Source organism: Nannospalax galili, unplaced genomic scaffold, assembly GCF_000622305.1.
Source record: "Nannospalax galili isolate Female #2095 unplaced genomic scaffold, S.galili_v1.0 scaffold1077, whole genome shotgun sequence".
NCBI lineage: Eukaryota > Metazoa > Chordata > Mammalia > Rodentia > Spalacidae > Nannospalax > Nannospalax galili.
This window is the reverse complement of record NW_008340429.1, coordinates 2,196,035-2,219,559: the sequence shown is the minus strand read 5'-3', so window position 1 is coordinate 2,219,559 and position 23,525 is coordinate 2,196,035. Positions and strand designations below refer to the sequence as shown.

General features: G+C 48.3%; 1 protein-coding gene and 1 pseudogene across 1 annotated transcript; one reads left to right on the top strand and one right to left on the bottom strand.

The window, feature by feature from the left end:
* Positions 1-1,166: 1,166 nt before the first annotated feature.
* Positions 1,167-15,170, top strand: Spry4 (sprouty RTK signaling antagonist 4). Its single transcript, XM_008835525.2, has 2 exons — positions 1,167-1,412; positions 12,143-15,170. Exon 2 carries the CDS (start codon positions 12,191-12,193, stop codon positions 13,088-13,090), a length of 900 nt encoding a protein of 299 aa, XP_008833747.1. The 5' UTR covers positions 1,167-1,412; positions 12,143-12,190; the 3' UTR covers positions 13,091-15,170.
* Positions 15,171-19,754: 4,584 nt separating this feature from the next.
* LOC115070752 lies at positions 19,755-22,935 on the bottom strand (annotated as a pseudogene).
* Positions 22,936-23,525: the final 590 nt, after the last annotated feature.

Sequence of the window (23,525 nt, the reverse complement as noted above, 5' to 3'; positions counted from 1 at the left end):
TTATTTAATCCCGTGGCCACCCCGGCAGCATCCTGGCGCGGCCGGCTCCACCCATCCACCTGGCCAGTTCACCATAGCTCCCTTTTCCTTTAGGGGAACAGGCAGAGGCAGAAGCGGAGGGGCAAAGAGGAAAACTGCCTACAGCAGCAAAGGGCCGTGGGCCACAAGATTACACAGGCCAGCGTCTTCTGAAGGCTGGGAGACACCAGCGCGAGCAGCCAAGGGGGCACCTAGCCAGGGCAGCAGAGGGAGGGCGGAAGCCCCCGGCACTGCGGACATTACACTGGGGCGGGGGGAGAGGCGGGGCGCTGAGAGGTGAGGGCCGGGCCTCTGGCTGAGTGGACAGAATCGCCCCGGGGGGTACTGGAGCCGGAAGAGGCCTCGGCCCAGTAACTGTCCACACCCAAGAAATGGGGGGAGGGGTGGTCTGCACTCAGGAAAGGGAACTAGATTCACTCAGCAACCCCCACCCTGCCTCTTTGATACAATGGACATTTTCTTATTTTTTGGCAAACGTGGTCGAAGGTCCCTGCCCCGCGACGTCCCCAGGCGCCAGTGATCTTGAGAAAAAGAAGGTCCCCAGGAAGGGTCCTCTCGTCCCCCCACCGCCTGCTACGGCAAGAGGCACACAGACCTAGGGGTGTTATCCCCCCACCCAGCTCTCAGCTCAGAATCCGGAGGCCGCAGCGCCCCCCACCCTCCAGCCACTCTTGACGGTTCCTGCCCAGACCCGCAGTGGCGTGAAGGTGGCCTTTACCTCCTCTCGCAGACTGGGAGGAGGGTACAACCCGCGCAGCTGAGCCAGCTGCAGCAGTCACCGCCGCCCTCCATTCATTTAAAAAAAAAAAAAAAAAAAGAAAAAAAAACCCCCACCTTTTTTTTAAAAAAAAAAAAAAAGAAACAACACCCCCCACCTTTTTTTTAAAAAAAAAAAAAAAGAAACAACACCCCCCACCTTTTTTTTAAAAAAAAAAAAAAAAAAAAAAAAAAAAAGGAACAACAACCTCCACCCTTCTTTGTAAAAGAACGACGGCCCCTTGAGGAGCGAGAGCCAGCCCCAGCAATCACGGGTTAAGCTCTTTTCCGGCCCCCCATTCATAAAAAATGGAGCGCAGCGCATGCGCGCACGGGGTCTCTTGTGCCCACCCATTCATAGAATCGCGGGCGGCGCGCGTGCGCGCTGGAGCGCTCTTCCCTCCCATTCATAAAAAAGCCATTTTCCCAGGCTGTGGTTGCAACATCGCCGTTGAGGCTGCGAGCGGAGCTGACAGCGCGGAGCTGGCGCTGCGGGACTTAGGGAACCCGGCCGGTTCCTCGGACGGGCGTCCGCGAGTGCAGCCGCGACTGACCCGCGCGGGTTCGGGGATTTACACAGACGCGGAGCGATGCTTGTGAGTCTGCAGCTCCTCAAAGTAAGTCCACGGCCGGTTTGGGGATCGAAAGTGGCCCCTCTGAACCGCGACGCGACTCCCCTTCGGGCTGAGGCAAATGCTGCGCTACCGGGAGCCGCGCTTCGGGTTCCTCCCTGGGTCTGCGCCTCCTGAAGTCTCTGCGGTGCGCCGCAGTTCGCAGACGCCCTGGGCCGGGTCGGCATGGTGCTAGGGGAGTTCGCAGGCTGACACCACTGTTGCCGACCCCGGTCACTGCCAAGCCTGCCCTCCCCGCCCTCTGAGACTCTAGAAGCCCTGTGCGTGTCCTGGAGTTTGCCTCTGGCCTGGCTGCTTTCCTCCTGCCACTCCTCGCCTCGCGAACTGGAACCGGTGGCTCTGGGCTGGGTCTGGAGCCACGAGTTGGGTCTTGGGGGCGCCCTAGGTTTGGGCGATTCGCCCACCCCTGGGCTCCGTGCTCACGGTGCCAGGTCTCCCGTGGCTCTTCCCTGCCCGCCGCAGCGGCCTATGCTCGACGTAGATTTTGCTTTCCCTGTTCCGAGCCTTGACGGACTGAGTTTCCTCCCCTTCTCCTTACCCACTCAGTGGTCAAGGTGGGGCCGGCCAAGGACTGAGCTTTTCTGCTCCCTCTCTTTAGCGAGGCGGCTCCTGGCCGTCTGACCTTTGCTCGGCTACTGCATTTTATGCTGTGCAACTGCCTTGCCTTCTCCTTCCTCAGCCTCCACAGGGCCCGAGGCTCCTCGGCCACCTGGTGTCCCCCTATCCTCCGGCATCGATCTGCCAGGTCCCAGGGCCCCTGGGCCTCTCGGTGAGGCTGTGGTTGGGGCTGAAGGTGCGTTTACATAACGCCGGGCGTGTGGGAGCTGAGGAAGAGGTTGCGTGCGTAGGAGAGATAAGGCTTCTACTTTCCCTCCTTCCTTCTTGTTGGTACCAGACTTGACCACACGGAGAATAGAGGAGGATAGTACGGTATGTTCTGAACAATTCGGAGTCGTCAGGGCCATGGGGGCATTGAGAGGGGGAAGTGGAAAGGCGGGTTCGGCCAACCAGGGCAGCTGGAGCTTGGCTCCATCACTAGGGCCAGGGCTGTGCCCAGTTCCCCCTCCATGCAGACGATCAAAAAGCATTTAGACAGTAGCTGCTCTTGTGCAAGAGAAGACGGTTTCTCAATTCTCTTGATTGGGGGCTGGGGGTTGTGGGCAGACGAGGAGGCAAGAAAGGCGGAAAAATGGTTGCATGTCTGGAAGGGCTGAGGGATAGAGTTCTAGGCGAAATGGGCTGGAGGGGGCTGCATGCAGAGCAGACAGAGGGGAAAGCTGCTGGCTGCCTTTCGCCAGCTGCTGGTTGGGCATCCATATTGTCAGGCCTGGCTCAGGGCAGGAGGCCTCCTGTGGCGCAGGCTCCTTGGAACCCCTTGCCCCACGCTGCAAGAAAGATAGATTCCTTGGGGTCCCCAGACCCAGTGACAGTCTCTTTCCAGACTCCAAATCAGTGGTGCGATTCTCTCCATTTTGGGTAGAGGCCAGGGAACCTGGGGAGGGGCAAGATCTCCCGCACATCTGGTTAGCTGACCAATGCTCCAACCTTCCTGACAGGCCTCTGCGGTACAGAGCTGGAAGGTAAGAGACCTAGAGCAGTTGGGAAATAGGGATTTATCAATCTTTTAATAAGTTCCGTCTGGCCTGAGGCCCTACCCAATATTGCACTGGTTGATTTCACAATGTTTAGAGTTCTCCGGATCTTCACACAAATGTTTCACATAAACATTTGAAAATTTCAGCTTCTAACCCTCTTTAGTGCAGATGTGGAGCCGTCCAGGAAAGGAAAGACTATGGTCGCTTAGGCTCTCTCAGGGAGAAAGAAGTTGAAGAGATTGCCACTGTGAGATTGTGTCTCCTCCATTTCCCTTTCTTTGGGAGGGTCCTCAAGCTGACTCCAAGAAAATCCTCACCTGACTGACTAGCACAGTTGAGTTGTGTGTTGGAGAGCATTTTGGTAGCATGTTTCTGAAATCTGGACGGATAGCCAGGATGAGGGAGGCTTTAATGGCATCGTTCGGTTATTTATTTTATTTTATTGTCTTTGAGATAGGGTCTCCCTGTAGCCCCAGCTTGCCTTGAACTCACAGAGATCCGCCTGCCTCTGCTTCTCAAAGTGCTGGGATTAAAGACATGCACCACCATACGGGCTGGTTATTTTCCATTTGAGATTTTAGACCCTCACTTCAGGAGTCACTCCCTTTCTAATGGAGTGTCCATGCTCTTCTGGATCCCACATTTTCCAGATTTCCCTCTGAAATGGTAGCCTCACCAAAGCTTGACTGGTGGGGAGGTGGGGGGAGAGGGGATGACACCCAGACCAGGTCCATTCCAGGCTAAAGCAGGTGAGAGTCTGGGCACTGGTGGGCCTTTTTGCCAATCTTCCAGAATTGGCAGGAAAATGTGGCTATTTGGAAATCACCCTTTGCCCAGTTCATACCTTTTGTTCACTATCTTGTAAACCCGACCTTGAATGTGCACAGAGGTTTATCTGACTTTTTTAAATAGAAAACAAATGAAGACCAAGTGTGAAAATCAGTGACCCAAAAATTAAGGGAAACAAAATCCATTAGTACTTTCTGGAGTGTCCCTTGAAATGTGTTACTCTGGGGTTTAACACTTTGAATCACACATAGGGACTTCAGTTCTAGTTTCTGATTTCAAATGTCCCTTGGTATGGCATCTTTTGCTCCCCAGTTTTGGACTCCCCATAACATGTTTCTAATCTTGTTAGGTAAGTAAGGTCTTAAGCATTGGTTCAGAGATGGCCTAGGGAAAAAGGCCTCTCTTTGCAGGTTGATTTTTGTTTGTTTGTTTGTTTTTTGGTTCTTCATCCAATGTGCCTGTCATGTGTCTGGTGACACTAAAGAGGGAGTTCCATTGTGAGAACCTGAGGGAAGATTCCTGGCCTAGCTTCTGGAGCTTAGCTTCTTGTTGGCATTTGCTTGCTTGCTTTGAGACATGTTGTGTGGGCATAGGCTGGGCCTCAAACTCACTTTTCCTGCCTCCTGCAATCCTTAGTAATGGGTTTAGGTATTTGTTTTGTTTTTTGAGATGGGGTCTTAAGTGGCCTAGAGCTCACCATGCAGACAAGCTGGCATTCAACTTGGGTGATCCTTCTGCCTCTGTTTCCTGAGTGTTGGCATTACAGCTGGGTCCCACTCTGTCCAGTTTACAATAGGGTTTTTAAGGGGGTAGCAAGACTGGTGAAGAACACTGTGACTCATTATATTTTTGCTACTTCAAAAGAGCTACCATACCAGGCGTGGTAGCCCATGTCTTTAATTCCAGTCTTTGTGAGTTCAAGGCCAGCCTGGTCTACATAGTGCGTTCCAGGCCAGCTGGAGGTACAGGGAGACCCTGTCTCAAAAAATACCAAAAACAAAACAAAAAATAAGCAAGGAGACCCTGGAGAACCTATGGAGACCCGACCTTAATGGAGAACAAACTCCCATATCTAGAGAGATCAGCAAGGCAGCTACTGAGCTAACAGGATTGAGGTAAGCTCACTGTTACCCCTGGTTTTCCAGGAAGAGAGTCTAGTTTTAAGGGCATTTCTAATAATGAAAGGCACCGGGTGCTGCATGATGTAAAAGGGAAGGGTATTGTTGGCTCTCAGGGGTCTGTGGCTACCCTGCAGATCCGGACAGCTGACAGGGCTGGGGAATGTATCCGGGACATGTGGCCCAGCTTAAGAGGCTCTGCCATTCAGCTGTGATCATGATTGTTCTTTCTAAGGACAGGCTTCCAGTTGATAGAGGAAGCAAGGGCACTGGGGAAGGAGCACAGATGTTCTAGGTCTAGCAGAGGAGGGGAAGGGGCCCTCTGGGGCAGGTGGCCACTTGCAGAAGAGTGGTTTCCCTTGTCAGTAGTCTGTTTCTGGCTGGGATAAGGGGAAGTCATTTCCTGCTGAATCCCAGGAGTAAGCTAAAAATCTATTATTGTCTGTTCCCTTCTTTGTGGATGTTAGGGAAACAAGTAAGACCATCTTGATGTCTGTGGGAACAACCTCTGGGGTGGGGGTGGATCTGCAGGCTTCTGGTCACATTCTACACTTAGGCTTGGGTCTGTCGTCCTTGGTGGTACCAGTGTTAGTCAGCAGCCTCCTTCTAGAGCTTTTCCTTTGATGTGGTTTCTGATCCTCTTACAGGGGGACTGAGCAGACAATTGTGGGGGTTAATACAACCAGAGGAGAAACTTAAAGCAGCTCAAAGCCAAAGTGTGGTGCTCTGAGCTTTGGAGCTCAGCTGATTTGTTCGATTTGGAAATTAGTGATGGGACAAAGCAGATGAAGGGTAACTGTTTCCCTAACATTGCAGCCAGAGGTGAGCTCTTAAGTGCTAGTGTGGTGGGGGGGAGTAGAGGGTGGTCCTCAGAAAAATTAAGCTGCCTAGAGGCTTTTTGCTCTCTTCCACTGGGCCATTCTTTGCAGATTGGCTTCCCCTAAAGGGCCCTGGGAGGGAAGTCCCTAGCTTCCCTCCCTAACCCCTCCCCCAAAGGTCTTTTTAAAGCAATAAGTCATCATCTGGCTGCAGCTTAATTAACTAAACTGAGGTGGTGTCACAAAGAACCAGGCAACAGTGGTGGAGAGGGGTGGTGGAGAGGGGTGGGCGGACTCTGGCTGCCTGGAGACCTTTATTCTGAGCTGTTAAAGGGTTAAACAACTTTCTGTGAAAGAACCCTCTGAGACTGAATGGGCAGTGCAGAAACTGCCCATTCATTCAGAGCCTCTTGCCAGTTTGTCATTAGCTGACTTGTAAGATTAATTTTAAAGTACAACTGACAGACTTTCCTATTATTTCCCAGCTCCCCTTCCTACCGTAAGTCAACGGAAGGGTGCCCAGATTGTGTGGATATTGAACATGACTCATGATTCTTTTCAGACAGCCTATGTTCTGTTCCCTCCCTCCTCACAGGTACAGTGAGGGTCGAGCAGGCAGCCCTGAACTTCCAGACCCACCTGGTCATAAATCAAGGGGCTGTGTGGTGGGAAGGGTAGGTAGCCTGCTGATTCATCGGGCCTGCTCTCTTCTGACTTCCTTATACCTGGCTTTTCCTTCCCTGCCCTTCACACCTGTACTGGAAACGCTATCATTAGAAGCACCCCAGGAACCCTAAATTTTAACTTAATAGATGAGGAGGGAGGGAATTCCTTTTCATACCAGGGTTTCCTTTAAAGAACTGATTTATAGTGAAATCCTATAAGGGAGATCCATTGGACTTTAAGAAAACTAAAGATGAAAACACTGAGTAAAGAGGGGTAAAATTGGCAAAGAAAGCTGAGGGTAAAGATTGAGGACCTAACCCGCCTTGAATGACAGACGTACAAGCTCTCAGCCTCCACCTCTTCATTGAAAATTCTAACTGGAGACAAGAGCCCTAAATGGAGTCATTTCCCTGCTGGCTGACTTACTGAGTCTGGCCTGGTAAGCCCCCTGAGTGAGGGCTCACTGGAGGAGGCTGAAGGGGCCCAGGCCTGGGGCTAGGCTAGAAAAATAAGATGACAGGTGCTTATATACCTTTCTGTCGGTCCCCAGGGGTTAGGGAGTGTTGCTGCAAGTCATTGTCAGCTGGGCTGCATGACTGAGGTTATAGCACAGGGTCACATGGCTGTCTGGAGACGCATCCTGTCCTGATTACTTGGCTGTAACCTGTGACCTTTTGTGATTTACTCTCATTCTTGGGTGTGCAGGCCAGAGGCCAGCATTAGGTGTCTTCTTCAATGGCTTTCCACCTTTTAAAATTTATTTTGATGTGTATGAATACTTGTCTACGTGTATATATGTGCACCACATGCATGTCTAGTGCACAAGGAGGCCCGAAGAGGGCATCATGCCCTGTACCTGGAGTTATATCGCTCTCTCCAGCCCCTCTTTTTGAGACAGGGTCTGTCATTGAACCCAGTGATTAATCACTGGTTGGCTTGACAAGCCAGTGAGTTCTGGGGGATCCCCCTCATCATCTGCAATGTGTGCAGCCAAGTCCATGGGTGTTGGGGATTCGAACTCAGATTCTTGTGCTTGCATGTCAAACACTTTACTGACAGCCATCTCACCAGCCCTGTGCTTTCATCTCTAACTGCAGAATATGTGCTATCCTCCAAGGCAAAGGTGAGGGGTAAATGAGAAAATAAACCATTGTGGATACAGCATGGAGCCCGGCACCAAGAAATGTTCCACAGATACTAGCTGCTTCTGTAATTATTACCATTTAGTGTTAGTGTTACTAGAGGTTGAGTGGAGGTGACAAGTTCCTTATGCTAATCCATAGAACTATCAGTACTCAGAAGTATTTCCTTCTTTAAGTGCAGGACTGGCTTCATTTCTGCCTATCTGGAATATTCCAAATTGACCATCAGGCTTCCCAACAGCCTCCTGTCCCATTTATATTCTAGATCTCTTTCTTGAGGAGAAGCAGAGGGGCCTATTAAGCTGCACTTAACACCTGCAGGGATGCACAAGCTGGAGGGTAGTAATGTAGGAGTACGGATTTATCTTTGAAACCAACCCAGACTTGGGTTCTTTTGGAGGGAGGTGTTTTGGTTTTGGTTTGGTTTGGGGGCAGGGTTAGACATGGAGTTGTGTTGGGGGGTTATCAAAAACAGGCAGCTCAGGAAGTTGTTTTTCCTTTGTTAACCACATAAATTCACAGAGCTCAGAGAGGGTTGGGGCAGGCCTAAGCAAGTGTGAGCAGTGATCCTCTGAGCCAGCCACTGGGTTCTGCTGAGCTTGTAGCCAGAGATCACTTCCAGGTTATAGCAGGAAAATGCCTTTTAAAACATGCTTACTAGCTGGGCGTGGTGGCACATAACCTTTGATGTCAGGCTGAGGCAGGTAAGTCTCTATGAGATGAGGCCAGCTGGTATACATAGTGAGTTCCAGGCCAGCTGGGACTACAGGAGGGACCTTGCCTCACACAAACGAAAACAGGAGAAAAAAAAAATCAAATCATACTTGCTGGATGCACTCTAATTCCAGAGACAGAGGCAAGTAGGTCTCAGTGAGTTCAAGGCCAACCAGATCTACATAGTGAGTTCCAAGCCAGCCAGGACTACAGAGTGAGACCCTGTCTCAAAACAAACAAAAAAACCAAATGCCATGCCTGCTGGAACCAAATGCTGCATGTTCTGAGAGAGCCTAGTCTTTGGGGCCAAGCTCCTAACCCCCAAGGTCAGCCTCAAAAATAAGCCTAGATGTTAGCAGCTACTTCTTGACGGTGATGGGAACCTGTAAATGTCAATATCCCCAACTACCTGCCTTGGCTGCTACAACAAAACTGACTTTTTCATGACTTAGTCTGCCCACTGGTTCCACAGCCCTGAAAGTTGCCAATGCCTTTTGCTTCATCAACAGGAAATGTAGCTGTCTTCAAAGAGTCTCATTAATCTGCTTGGGAAAGCAGAACGAGTTATCAATCTGCTTTCATGACCAGGAGTACCCACCTATACTTGTAGCAGAACCAGCCAGTCCCAGTCTTGGTCTTGCGATAAAACCCTAGCTAAGTGAACCAATATGTACTCACTTAAAATTGCCCAGGCATTGTGTTGGCAAGTTTTCCTAACCTAGGGTTTTGGAATAAGGGGCTCGTGTTGTCTTTGTGGTGTCCAAAGAGGAGGCTTCTGGCTAAGACACTTCTTGGCTGGCACCTTAGAGAGAGTCTTACCCATGACATTTTCTATTATGCCAAGTTCCAATTCTTCCAGCGAAAGTCCCCAAGACTGAGATCTGGGATTTCTAACTGATTAGTTGGCCCCAAACCTAGTTTTTCTGGTGGCAAACCTTTGGGAAACCTACTCAGAACAAGTAAGTGGAGGGACTGAGAGGTAGTACTCCCCGGAAAGGTATCCTCCATGGATATTCTTACATTCTTTCCACCCATCCCTGACCACAGGACCCCCCCCCACCACCACCACCACCTGAGGCCATCTTGGCTTGGCAACACTCTTTGGTAACAGACCTGCCAGGCACTTAAGGCAAACTGTCACAGGAGTCTCCTACTCAGGTGATTCTCTGAACTGCTGGGTATGGTGGTTCATGCCTGCCTGTAATCCCAGCATTTGGGAAGCTAAGGCAGGATTACTATGAGTTGAAGATCAGCCTGAACTATTACATATTGTCTCTTGTCAAAAATAAAGAGTAAGCCGGGTATGGTGACACATGCCTTTAATCCCAGCACAGAGGCAGAGGCAAGCGGATCCAGGTGAGTTCAAGGCCAGCCTGGTCTATATAGTGAGTTCCAGGACAGCTGGGGCTATAGGGAGACCCTATCTCAAAAACACCAAAAAAATAACTAAATAAGTCATGGTGGTGCATGCCTTTAATTCCTAGCATTTGGGAGGCAGAGGCTGGTGGATCTTTGTGAGATTGAAGTCAGCCTGGTCTGCATATACATAGCAAGTTCTAGGCCAACTGAGGCTACAGGGAGACGCTGTCTCAAAAAGACAAGAAAAAGAAAAGTGATGCTTTGGTTTCATTAGAGGAGAACTTATGGGGGCCTGCCACTAGGTAGACTTTATCCAAGATAGACAAGAACTGTGTAAAGAAATACGAGTGATTTTAAAATAGAGCTTTGGGAACAGAGCCAATAGTTGGTGCCCTGTATGAATGGGAACTGTCAGTTGACTGAACATTGAACCTTGTAGAAAACACTTTTTTTTCCTTTGCATTTAGCAATATAGATGATGCACAGATGAGCACTGTGGGTAGCCCTCTTTTTGTCCCCTCCATGAACTTCGCATCTAGAGCTAGCTGTTTATTTCATCTAGTCTGGAAGTAGTAAGGAAGCTCCTCTTCCTTATAATACTGTTTGTGACCAAACTGTTATCTCCAAGCAGAGGAAACAGGACAGTGAGTTGCAGTCAATCATAGACAATTTGAGTCTCGGGGTACCGGATGTCACTCAGCAGTGATACTGAAATGGACTAAGAGTCTCCTGGAATTGAGGAGACATGGGATAAACTAAAGTGAAAACTCTACTTCACAACTTCTTGGCACCATCTTTTGATGCAAGATAAACTTGGGAGTTGAGAGGCAGGAGTTGTCATTAACATCTTGAAAAGGCATTTACAGAAACACCACCCACAGCACACTATCCCAGTGTGTTGTTTTGTTTAAGACTCATCTTCCCCTTCTCCACCCTTCCCTCCCCCAGTCCCCTGGCGTTCTTGGTGGAATCTTCCCAGGGTCTAATCTTTCCCTCGGATTCCAAATTGTGTCCTCCTTGAGCAGAGGTCTTGGCCTTCTGCTTCTATTTCTTTAAATTGATCTCTATCCGAATTCCAAATGTAAAGGTCAGCAGGTAAGGAAATGGCACTTCTAATAGAAAACAATGTGCACTTTCTAAATTTGAACCAAGCCGTTTCCGCTCTTTGATTTAAGTGACTTCCTGGGGTTCCGTGTCAGGCACTGCAGTTGAATCTCTGGCCGGATGCCAACTTAAAATTGCACTCTCTCAGTGAAATTAGAAACTGATCCAGGGCTGGCTTAGCTATTCTAGTAAATAGCATTTAGGCTGAATGTTCAGCTCAGCACTTGGAAATGGGTGGTGTGAGTGCCCCTGGAGAGGATTTCCCATGCAAGTTGTCAGGAGCTCACCTACCTAGGGGTTATTAGCTGCTGGAGGTTGCTGTACTTAGAAGTGGTCTTAATAAGTTAATATCCTAGATGGGCAGGCATCAGATACAGCACTTCCTCTGAGTATCCAAAATGAAGGCTTTTGTTTATCTAGCAGATAAACTCTAAGGGAGCACACAGGGACTGTTGTACTGACCACATACATGATTCCCAGCACCCGGTACAGTTTCTGCAACTGGGACTTGCAAGTGCTCAGAGTAGCTTTTGAAGTAGTGATAAACTGTTTAATACTTTCTACGTGTCTGGCTGTGTGCTAGGTACCAGACGGGCTCCCCCCCCCATTTAATCCTTGTAAGAACAAACCCCTTTTACATCATCAAAACTAAGGCCTAGGATATAAAAGTAAAAGAAATTTGGGGCAGTGAGGTGGCTCAGCCAATAGAGATGCTTGCTAGGCAAGCCTGACTGAGTTCACATAAAAGTGGAAGGAGAGCTGGGCGTGGCGGCACTCGCCTTTAATCCCAGCGCTTGGGAGGCAGAGGCAGGCGGATCTCTGTGAATTCAAGGCCAGCCAGGTCTACATAGTGAGTTCCAGGAGAGCTGGGGCTACGGGGAGACCTTGTCTCAAAAAGACCAAAAAAAAAAAAAAGTGGAAGGAGAGAACCAATCCAACAAAGTTCATACACACATATCACATACATGCTAATAATAAATCTTCTGAAAAGTGAAGTTAAAGGCCTTATGTGTTTTGTTTTTGAGACAAGGTCTCACTCTGTAACCCAGATTGGTCTCAGATTTATAGCAGTCCCTCATACCTCAGTCTTCCAGGTGCTGGGATTATAGCCATGTGCCACCACCAACCCCCAGATTTTTTTTTTCTTCTGTAGTGCTGATGACCAGAAACAGGACATGATGCATGCTAGGAAAGCCCTCAACCACTGAGCTTCACCTTAGCTCGATAAATATTATTTTTACTAGTATAATCATTATTGATTAAACCTTGGGAGTGGCTAGAAAGTTCATTGAGGGAATTTCCCATTTCATTTAGGATCCCAAGGCTTGATGGGAGAGGGGGCAAGGAGGCTATTACCAGGCCATGTATTAATGCTGGGAATCCATTCTCTTTTTCCTCCTCCTCCCCCAGGACCCCTAGAAGCCTGTTTCTCGGCACAGTCCAAGGACCTCCAACCTCATGGAGCCTCCGATCCCTCAGAGCGTCCCTTTAACTCCCAGCTCCGTCATGGTGCAGCCCCTCCTTGACAGCCGGGTGCCCCACAGCCGGCTCCAGCATCCACTCACCATCTTACCCATTGACCAGATGAAGACCAGCCATGTGGAGAATGACTACATAGACAACCCTGGCCTGGCCCCTCCCATGGGTCCCAAGCGGACCCGGGGTGGGGCCCCAGAGTTGGCCCCAACACCTGCCCGCTGTGAGCAGGATGTCACCCACCACTGGATCTCCTTCAGTGGTAGGCCCAGCTCTGTGAGCAGTAGCAGCAGCACCTCCTCCGACCAGCGGCTCCTAGACCACATGGCTCCACCGCCTGTGGCTGAGCAGGCCTCTCCCAGGGCTGTACGCCTTCAGCCCAAGGTGGTCCACTGTAAGCCACTGGACCTCAAGGGCCCGGCAGCCCCACCAGAGCTAGATAAGCACTTCTTGCTGTGTGAGGCCTGTGGGAAGTGTAAATGCAAGGAATGTGCGTCCCCTCGGACGTTGCCCTCCTGCTGGGTCTGTAACCAGGAGTGCCTGTGCTCTGCCCAGACCTTGGTCAACTATGGCACGTGCATGTGCCTGGTGCAGGGGATCTTCTACCACTGCACCAACGAGGACGATGAAGGCTCCTGCGCTGATCACCCCTGCTCCTGCTCCCGCTCCAACTGCTGTGCCCGCTGGTCCTTCATGGGTGCCCTCTCCGTGGTGCTGCCCTGCCTGCTGTGCTACCTGCCGGCCACAGGCTGTGTCAAGCTGGCTCAACGTGGCTACGACCGCCTGAGACGCCCTGGTTGCCGCTGCAAGCACACGAACAGCGTCATCTGCAAGGCAGCCAGTGGCGATAGCAAGGCCAGCAGATCTGACAAGCCTTTCTGACGCTTTGGGTGGAAGCATAGCACTGCCCTTGGAAATGTCCCTCCTGCCAGTCTTCTGAGGCTGACCTTGCTCATCTGGCTTCTCCCCGCCCCTAGATTGGGAAGAAATAGGCAGAGACCACCACCACCCACAGCCTCTATTCCCAAAAGGATGAAGAAGCACTTTGGGGGTTTTCATGGTCTTGGAACTTTTGTCAAGCAGGCAGCAGCAGGGTGTGGTCTGGCAGGAATTTTTCTATTTCAGAAGACTGAACACAGATGTGGACACAATCCGGAAGTTGCAGCTGCTCAATGCCCTTCCCAGCCCCCCTACCTCCTACCCTCTCCCTCCCACATCTCCATTGTCTCTGGCTCCTGCAGGAGCACCTGCCTGATGGAGGCAGGATACACTGAGGAAAACCGGCAGAACCTTGACTTCTCTACCTTCTCCGTCCTCCTGCATGTTGGCCTTGGCCTCGGGAAGGTGCCAAGCACCTTAGCGATCCCTGTATATACTTTGGAGGAACAGAACAGGACAGCTGCGGAGCTGAAGCCTCCCTGGAGCCACAGAATGGATTAAGGAGCCTTGGCACAGTCCATTTGCCCCAGCCTCAATCACTAACTTGGGGATGTCCCACTCATCACACCATCCTCTGGTTCTTACCAAGTCACAGACTCGCCTGCCTGCTATGTGTCCTGAGCTCTCTGTACTCAGATTCTTTGGAGAAACTTGTTGGGTAAAGAAGGCCAGGGTGGCACATGCGAGACCAAATATCATTTTGCCAATGAGTCTGAGGCTGTGGTCTCTAGATCCAGTCATGATGTTTTTATAGAATAATTAAACCAGATGCTAACGGTGTTTTAAACCATAATAATAAAACAACTTGCTTCCTTTTGGGCCACCCCCAAGAAGGGCTGATTTCAAAATCTGGGGGCAAGCATCCTCAAGGAGAGCACAATTCCCCTGCCCACCAAGAAGAGGATTTTAATGGCGAAGAAGAAGCCTTGCTTCCCATTGGCAGAATGACAGTTGAGCCGAGCTGGGGTTGGGTTTCCTCTCTTCTGATTCTGCTGCTTGCTGTCACAGCGTTTTGTGTATAATGATGTGTCTGTATCTTTATGTAAATAGAGAGATGATGAACAGAGTCTATTTTAGTGTTAGGAGGCCCCAGTGGGAGAGTCAGAAGAGCCCAGAGAGGGTGGGGAATAATTCTCCAGGGTCTGCTGGGTTTGAGCCCCACTTTTGTGCACAGCACACCTCCTCCCGACAGCCCCCAAAGACGTAGCAACTCTTTCTCTCAAGGTGCTAAAGGACTCAGAAAGTGCAGCACGTCCAATGGGTAGGTACTTGTTGCATGCAAAAGCTATAGTGTGTCTGGTCCTTGCCCCCAGCTGTTGTGTGGGGTTTTTGCTTTGTGTGGTATTTGTCCCTGCCCCTGCCTCTGATGAGAGAAATGGCCTGGGTCAGGTGCCCCAGGTGACATTTTGGGAGAGCATTAGGCAAAGTCTCTGTAGCATTTCTAGCTCATTCTGCGGAAATGGCTGCTCCCAGGAAAAAGGTAAGTAGGCAAGTAGCTACGAGTGGCGTGGACCTAATGCTTCTCAAGGACTCCTCCCTCCCCACCCACCCCCTTCTTGGAAACGAGTAGTAACACCTTATGATTTAGGATAATAAGTTAATTGTAACCATAGGTATTTATTGATGGAGGAAGGGAGGGTCTTATTTTCGGCTTTATTTATGTAACATTTGCTGGCTTGTAAAAGGCAAGTATAAATATTGCATCTTCATTCTCTAAGGCTAATCCACATAGCTGCCCTTGCTACAGTTGCGATGGATATTATATGGATGTTCTTGCACAAATCGGAGGGAATGATAGAAGACAAAACACATTCAGCCAACCACTTATACTAATTGAATGTATTGGAAGTATACTGAAGGGGCTGGAGATGGTTTCCTCAGCTGAAGTATGCGGAAGTGAACCCCCAAAATGGTAGCGCACATGTGCACTCTTTTCTGAAAAGCCTGGGAACTTTGCCCAGGGCCCCCTCCCTCAAGTCATCTCCACAGGAAACGACCCAGTGGCAGGTTGCACTTTGGTGATCTTGTTCTACATACCGGTTCTGTGGCAAATTGATTTACATAAGCTGTGTATGCACACATGCACATATGACACTTAACACATACACACTGACCCTCTACCAACACAAACCCTGTTTCCTGCAGCCCCTCCTGAACCCTGACTTTGTGTATATAGCTGTAAACACGGATTTTTGTGGGTTTTGGTTTGCTTTTTTCTTTTTACCCCCTCCTTCTTTTGGCTTGCGTTTAATTTGCTAGATGGATGTCTACAGAACTCCCCCAGCAGTTTACTCTGGGTTCCATGTGCTCAGTGGTAAAGGGAAGGAGTAAAGGACGCATCCTTGGATTTGTCAGCTCTGTTCTTTTTCTCTGACTCCTTGGCAAACACACACACACACACAGAAGAAAGAAAGAAAAACATACACACAAATGGTGGTTTTCCTTTAGGGTCCCCACCCCTTCCCAGGCCAGTCAAGAGGCACTGAGAGTCCAGCCTCTCAGAAACATGATACGTTTCTGTAGCTTCTTCTGACTCGTTGTTTGCTATCATTAGCAGCTTGCTTGACTGGGTTACACCTCATCTTCAGAAATGCCATCTGGCTCCCATTTCTAGACCTGGGGTGGGTGGCAGTTGTGCTTGGGGCTGAGGGTGGCATCCAGGACACTTCCTAGGGTATACCCTTGACTGCTTGCTTCCCCATTCTGGGAGGGGGGTGGCTTTGTGAAGACCAGCACTCCTATGAGTACATTGGGGTCTGTGTCCAAGCTAACAAAGCCTTCCAAGGCTCCTCAAAGCCAGCTGGAAGGGAGCAAAGACCAGCCCTTGCTGTTTGTTGTCTTGGGCTCTTCACAGCTGATATGGGGGGATGGGAAGTGTCCTTGTCATGTGGTGGGTTCTTTGAACTTTTGCAGTCTGCATTGGTGGGATCCAGCTGGATCACAACCCCAAGAGTTCACAGGTGCAAAGTTGGTCTGGACTAGAACCTGGGTGCCCCACTCTAAAGCAGCCCGGTCTCATCCAGTGCTGCTCCAGGAAGTGTTTGGTGTGTGGGCATCTCAACTTTGCACTGTACAATCCACCAGGGCATCCACAGCTTCACCAGCCTCCTGGTTTATACCTCTGGTGAGCAGTTCCATATCTTCTCTGATTCCAGTGATGGTGGATGTCATCCTGCATTTCCATCTTCTGCTGTGAGTAACTGCCATGTCTTAACTTGCTTTCTCTTGCTGTCCCTCAGTTGTGTGTTACCAACAGTAAAGCTGTGCTCAGTGCCCATTCTGCCATATTCCTGTTGCATTTTTCCCTTTGCTGTAGCCCCTTCTCACCCCACCACAAAAGTTACCACAGAAGGTTTCCTTTGTATAAAATATTTATTTTGAAGCTCTATTTTAATAGTATTTATTTTAGAAAGTCTACTATTGTAAGAGTTCTTCTGTTTGTGAAGAAAAAAACAAGTTAAAAACTGAATGTACTGATCTAGAAAATATCTATAAATATATATTGTTAAATATACACAAGACTACTGTTCTCTCATGTGTTTGTTGTTTCCTGACATCCTCACCCAGCAATGTCCCAGGCTGGTCAAAGAACTCTAGGCCACTTGGGCTAACTTGCACATATATACAGTGGATGCTCTGGGATTGGGAGGGACCCTTGTCCTGCCTCTAGGATGACTGGAAGAACACTGCATTTAATGATGAAGCTGACTGCTGCCAGGTGGTACAAAGCCTTTCCTGGATCAGCTGTCCCCTACACTGGATCTTTGGGTTTTGTTGTACTTTTTTGAAATGTAGCACAGACTTTCAGGTGCTGGCATTAAAAGTGTGCACCACCATGCTGGGCCACTGGTTGTGTTGGTAGTATAGATAAGTGGCAAGAAAGCTTTGCCACTAGGAAGAGCTAGAGGTGGGGAAGAGCAGATCCCCACCTTCTACAGCTTCTCCTAGGTCCCGGTGCCTACAAATCTACAGGTTCAAGAAGCCAAGCAGGACGTTCCTTGTTTTTGCTGCACTGACTGTCATCTCAAACTAGTTCTTCTGACCTCTAAGACCTGTCTGCTGAATGGCATGTATTTGTCCTCCTGCCTCTCTGTACCTCCTTTGCCCCTGCCCCATCCTTACCCATTCTGTCAACTTAGATGCAGCCATTTAGTTTATACTAATCCATGGGAGCATTTTTATTATCTTTTATTCATATATCAATGAAAGGGGCTTCATGCTGTTTTCTGAAAGCAATTAATGATTCGACACCCCTATTTTTAGTCACTAGTGATGGCATCTTGTGCTCCTTTGTGAAATCCAACCCTGTTCCTCTTGGAGACATCCAAATACATGCCAAGGATCCCCTGGTCACTGCCCAAGAAGATACAAAGGATGTTCTTTAGTGTGGTTCTGTCTGCAGTAGAACTTTAGAATAAAAGATAGTCTCAAGCTTCCCTATTTCCTGGCCATGTGATTTGTACCATCCCTGCAGGATGATGGAGGCTGCTTAGTGCTTTTAAGTTGCCAGCAAGTTAAACAACTGACATTAACTGGCTTCTTCCTAGTTAGTATCTATCACTTTTTGACTGGGTAGGCCACTCCTGATTTGTTTGTTTTATTCTCACTCTGGGGTTTTAGACATTAAAAGCCACAAAAACTCTACAGAGGTTGCATGCTTAAAGTCCCACTCACCCAAATGTTCTTAGGGGAACCTGGGAGCTAGGAGACTTTTCAGAGGAAAGTTCACGAGTGTTCCCCTTTATCCATCTGGACATGTACATCTTGGTTCCCAGTTATATCGTGGCTTTGAAATGACCTTAATCATTAGCATTTGCTGCATGACTTATTTACCTGATACTCAGATAATATTTGGCAGCAAAATACCAGTTATTTCCCTCTCAGAGGTGCAGAAACAGAAGTTGGGGGAAATGGCCACATGCAATATATGATTGTGGGTCTAAACAACATGAACTGAAGGGAGGTTCAGTAGTTGAATTTGTAGACCTACAAGATAGAGTAGGCAGACTGTGTTTAGTGATCAACTGTGAAAAGTACAGGGCAAAGAGTTGGATCAGTCCTGTCTATAAGCACACATCCTCCACACAGTGCTCCAAAAAGGAGGAATGGGCTGAGCTGGCCTAGGGCTAACATGTACAAGGCCATGAGTTTGATCTCTAGCACCCTTCCAACCCCGTAAAAGAGCATGACTTGTTGGGAGCATCTGTGATGGAATACTAGAACGAATTCCCTACAGCCTGTCCTCTGGTCCAGTGACCCCAGTGCACAGCTCTCCACCTGTCTTCCTAGCCTGAGCAATAACTTGCCCAGCTTTCTAAAGTGTAAACCAACAAAAAGACGCAGGCAGCCTGCCCCACGCTGGTGGTGCTGCCAGATAAAAGCTGGGAGGACATTTTTAAGAGACCCGAAGTTTATTCATCACAACTTTAATAAAACAATATGTCCATGGCCCGGGGCAGGTATAATTTTCATAATTTATGGGTCTCTGAGACAGGAAGAGAGCTCAGGGTTTTATTGTGTTTCGCACGATAAATGGCATTCCAATTGTCTGCCCGATGTTCTTTAAGACCTCTTGTCTGGCGGCAGTGCAGGCCTTCTGGAGCCCACCTGGGCCTGGAGGCCTGAGGCAAGGGCTAATTATGGATGCATCTGGATGCATTAAGCAGGAGATGACTGAAAAACTCCCTGGGCTCCACTTCCTATGCCCACACGTGTGCTAATGTTAACTGCTGCGAGGTTTGGAGCCTCCCTCTTCCTCTCCTGCCCCTGCTGGCTCCTCCTTTTGGACCTGGAGAGTCTCAGGTGATTTCTGGTTGGCCCTCTGCTTTGGGCAGGGTTGGAAGAGACGGCTTAGGACTCTGCACAGAATAGCCACCAACCACAGAGCAAGGAGCTCTAGGTGAGGTTCTGATTGGAACTACTAGTTGGAAAGCCTGCAGACTTGGTGGTTCTACAGAACTCTCAGAGTAACAGGCCAAATGGCCTTATGAAATAATGACAAGGCATCACTTGGGAGCACAGGCAGCATTACTGTTTATAATCTTGAAGCTAAATTAAGGTTATGATTGGTATCATTTTACAGAAAATCAAGGCACACAGCTAATAAGTGGTAGACCTGGGATTTAACCCAAAACATCTGTTTCCATAACCAGTACTACATACTAAGGTTCATTTACTTTTAGACTCAATTCAATACTCACCTCCTTGGGGCACCTTCTCTTGTGTTCAGAAAGAGGCTTTCTTCTATGTGTGCTTCTATAGAAGTCTATAGAGTAGGCTAAGAGCCCATCAGGAGCATGCAGCATTGCCCCCTACCCTTCTGACATTGCTTGAGACAACCCTCTCCCAGCCCCCACCCTAGTTTGTCTATTGGTCATTTTCCAGACACCACTCCTCAGGGTGACTAAAACTCTCTGCTCCCATCTAATGGAACAGAGAACTAGTCTCCCAATGAGCAGGACTGCCTTTCATGGTACAGGCTAGGTAGTCCAACAGTGACTGTATATGTTCTGGAGAGGCTGGGAACAAAGTAATTACTCAGCCTACAAAGCTGGATGCCTCAGCAGTGACATTCTGGTGCTGACCTGAATGATTTTTGGAGAGTCTATTATTCATTGGACTGAAAAAACTAGATTCAAAGCAACATTCCATGCACACAGAAAGAAGCAACCGCAGGCAAGTAATGCTGTCTTCTTTGGACTTCTTTGCATATGGACCACCAGTTGAGGGTGGGTGGATGGTCTTTCCTCAGTAATTTTCTCTGGAAACACCCTCACAGATGTGTCTAGATGTGTGTCTCCTAAGTGATTCCAAATTCCATCAGGTTGACCATCTAGAGTAACATGTATAAGTAGATAATCTGATATTTGGAATATTCAGTTAACTTCCTCACTGTGCAGTTGGAGTGAGCCCCCTAAAGCCAGCTTCACCACAGATCCTAGCTTCTGTCTTCTGTCATTTGTTTGCCCTTCAAGGCTCTCCTTTAGGCTTTAGATAACTGGCAGCTTTAAGTTCCATGTTTCATTACATCTTTTCTCAAGGAAAGTTTTCCCACTCACATAGTTCTTCCCATTGTCATGGACTTCCAAACAAAGTAAGCTGACTGAAAGAAATATGTCATCTCTCATTCCAACCACAAATAGAAAAGAAACTCAAAGTGGAAAACCACCACCTGAATATATTCTGACTGGATATATTCTTCCATCACAGAAGCTGAGTTGTGGAAATGGGTTGTTGGTAAACAGGATGGTATTACTGAGCAGCTTTTTCCAGCTCTGTGCACAAGCACTCTGTAATGGGGGCCCTAAGCACTATACACTAGACCTATATGCATGGTAATTGGTTCCTTCCATCATTGTACAGAATGGATTTCTGTTTTTTCTGAGTTCCTAACACCACACAATCTGCAGCATCAATTCCCACTGAAGAGAAGGCTCCACTAGCTATAGCAACCAGAACATTCTTGCTGTGGACAGATTTACCAGATGGGCTAAATGTAGTCAGTGAAAACCTGTAACCATGCTTGGTACATAGTTTTTCAAAAAAAAAAATTAAAGAGTCAGGTTATCTTTTTGGTTGATTTGGTTTGGGTTTTGAGGCAGGGTCTCATGTAGGCCAGGCTGACCTTGAACTCCTGATCCTCCTGACTTCATCTCTGATGTGCTAAGAGTACAGATGTGTGCTACCACCATGCTTACCTACTGATTATCTTTTTATGTATTTTAAGATTTAAGAAATTGGGGGCTAGAGAGATGGCTCAGTGGTTAGGAGCATTGAGTCTTCTTACAGAGGACCTGGGTTCAGTTCCCAGCACCCACATGGCAGTTAATTCCAGTTCAAGGGGATCTGACTGCCTCTTCTGGCCTCCATGGGTGTTGCACTCATGTAGTACATTTAACATGCATGCAGGCAAAACACTCATACATATAAAATAAATAAAAAATGTTTTTAAGATTTAATTATTTTTTGTATATGTGTGAGTTCCTGCATGTAAATAGTGCCCACAGAGGCCAGAAGAGGAGTCAGATCTAGAACTGGTGTTACTGGCAGATGTGAGCTACCATGTGGATGCTGAGAACTGAATTTGGGTCTTTAGCCAGAACAACAAGTGCTCTTAATGACTAAGCTAAAAACTCCAGCAGTAACAACAACAAAACATGTAACTATTACAGAAGGGAAAACGAACGTTCAGCAGAACTGCAGGACCAGCCAGATGGCTTGTTGGATAAAGGTGCTTGTTGTGCTAGCCTGACAGCCTGAACTTAATTCCCACAACCCATGTACAGATGGAAGGAGAGAACCAACTCCACAAAGTTGTCCTCTGACCTCCACGTGCACCATGGCCTGTGTGCCCTCAACACACTCATTAATAGTAAATAAAAGAAAAAAATTCAACATAATGCTGCCCACCATATTTCTATTTATCCTTGAAGAAATAATGAGTGCCAAGCTAGGACCCAGGTGACTTACATGTGAGTCCCTGGGTTCAATCCCTAGAACTTGAAAGGAGGAGAGAGGGAAGGAGGGACAGAGGGAGCAAGCAAGGGAAGGAAGAGTATTAGGCACTGTTCTTTTATGTTTAAATCAATACCTGGAGGCTGCAGATAGCACAATTGGTAAAGGGCTTGCTATGCAAGCATGTAGACCTAAGTTTGATCCCCAGAACACAAGTAAAAAAGATGTGTAGTGATGCATGTTTATAACCCCAACAATGGGGAGGCAGAGAAAGACAGATTCCCAGGGCTCAGTTGCCAACTTCAGGTCACAATGAGAGACCTTGTCTCAAAAGATGAGGTGGACAGCTCCTGAGGAACACTACTTGAGGAACACACAGACATATGGACACACACACACACACACACACATACACATAAATGAATAAGCATTAAAAATAAAACCATACATGAGCACACACTGAACCAAGCTGGTCTATAAATTGCTTGTTTCATTTTGTAAGTTGGCAATTGTTTTAGTTTCTTTCTATTGCTGTGAGAAAAACACTGACCAAAATCAACTTGGGAAGGAAAAGGGTTTGTTTGGCTTACAAGCACAGTCTATCATCAAGGGAAGCCAAGGCAGGAACTCAGGACAGGAACCTGGAGCACAGACCATGGAGCATAACTGCTTACTGGCTTGCTCCCCTACTTTCTTATACAATGCAGGACCACCTGCCCAGGGGTGGCACCATCCACACTGCCCCCCCATCACTCAACAATCAAAAAAATGCCCCACCGACACTCCCACAGGTGAGTCCAATGGAGGAAATTCCTTAACTGAGGTTCCTTCTAACCAGGTATGTCAAATTGACAGCTAAAGCTATCCAGCACAGCAATGGACATCCTTCCAGCTTTCTCTAGCTCCACCTTCTCATATGTGTGTGTCTATGTGGTTGAGTATGGGGGGGGGTGCATGAGTGTGCCCTCAAATGTGTACATGCATGTGGAAACCAGAGGACAACCTCAGATTTCATTTCCCAGGCACCATCTACCTTTTTAAATATTTTGAGACAGGCTCTCACTGGTCTGGAACTCTCCAAGTAGGCCAGACTGGCTGGCCAGTGAACCCCAGGGATCTGCCTGTCTTTAACTCCTAAGTAGTAGGATTACAAGGGTGCATAAGGGTATCAAATGCAGGTACTCAGCACTTTACTGATTGAGCAATCTCCCTAGCCCTCCCAACTTCTAACAGCTAGTATTGCACTATAGCTTATCTCATGCCTTAATTTTCTCTCACCTCCCCCTGTGATATGCTCTGCCAGCCACAAACCTCACCTGGACCACACCACCCATGCCCTCAGCCTGCCCTGCTGTAGGAGACCTGTGGCCCAAAACAGAAACCCAGTTGGGCCCCAAATATGGGTGTGTTGGGGGTGGCGGGGAGACATGCTGGGCAGGTTGTCAATGAGGAGCACAGGAAGACCTACAAGTTAGTGTAGCTGCATTAGGGCAGGATCCCAGCTGGTATGGGGTTCACCTTAAAGACAACCAAGAAAACAGGAAGAAACAGAAAAGACTGCTGTTGCTTTCACAATCCACACATCTGACAGGGCTGTCAGACCCAGGTCTGTATAACCTGGATCACTGCACAGTGACCATCACTTTATCCAGTTCTTCCTTGTCCCTGCCCTCTTTAAAGTCTTACAGTTTCTCCCTTTCTTGAGTGTGGACTGGAATAAATGACTCCCTTCCAAAGAATAAAGGGAAATAGCTACTTAACTGTAGAGAAGCCTCACAAATGAAACCTCCTTAGCCAAGTGATGGAGGCTAAACAGCACCACGGTAAGCCATGTGATTCTACAGCCCCCTCCCTCTCACACCAAGTACAAGAAGGACACTTCACCTCTGGTGTACCTCCTCCAAGATCACAATCTTAGTCTAGT

Excerpts from the sequence above, each read along its gene's own strand:
- Spry4 (XM_008835525.2), top strand. The coding sequence starts at position 12,191 with ATGGAGCCTCCGATCCCTCAGAGCGTCCCTTTAACTCCCAGCTCCGTC.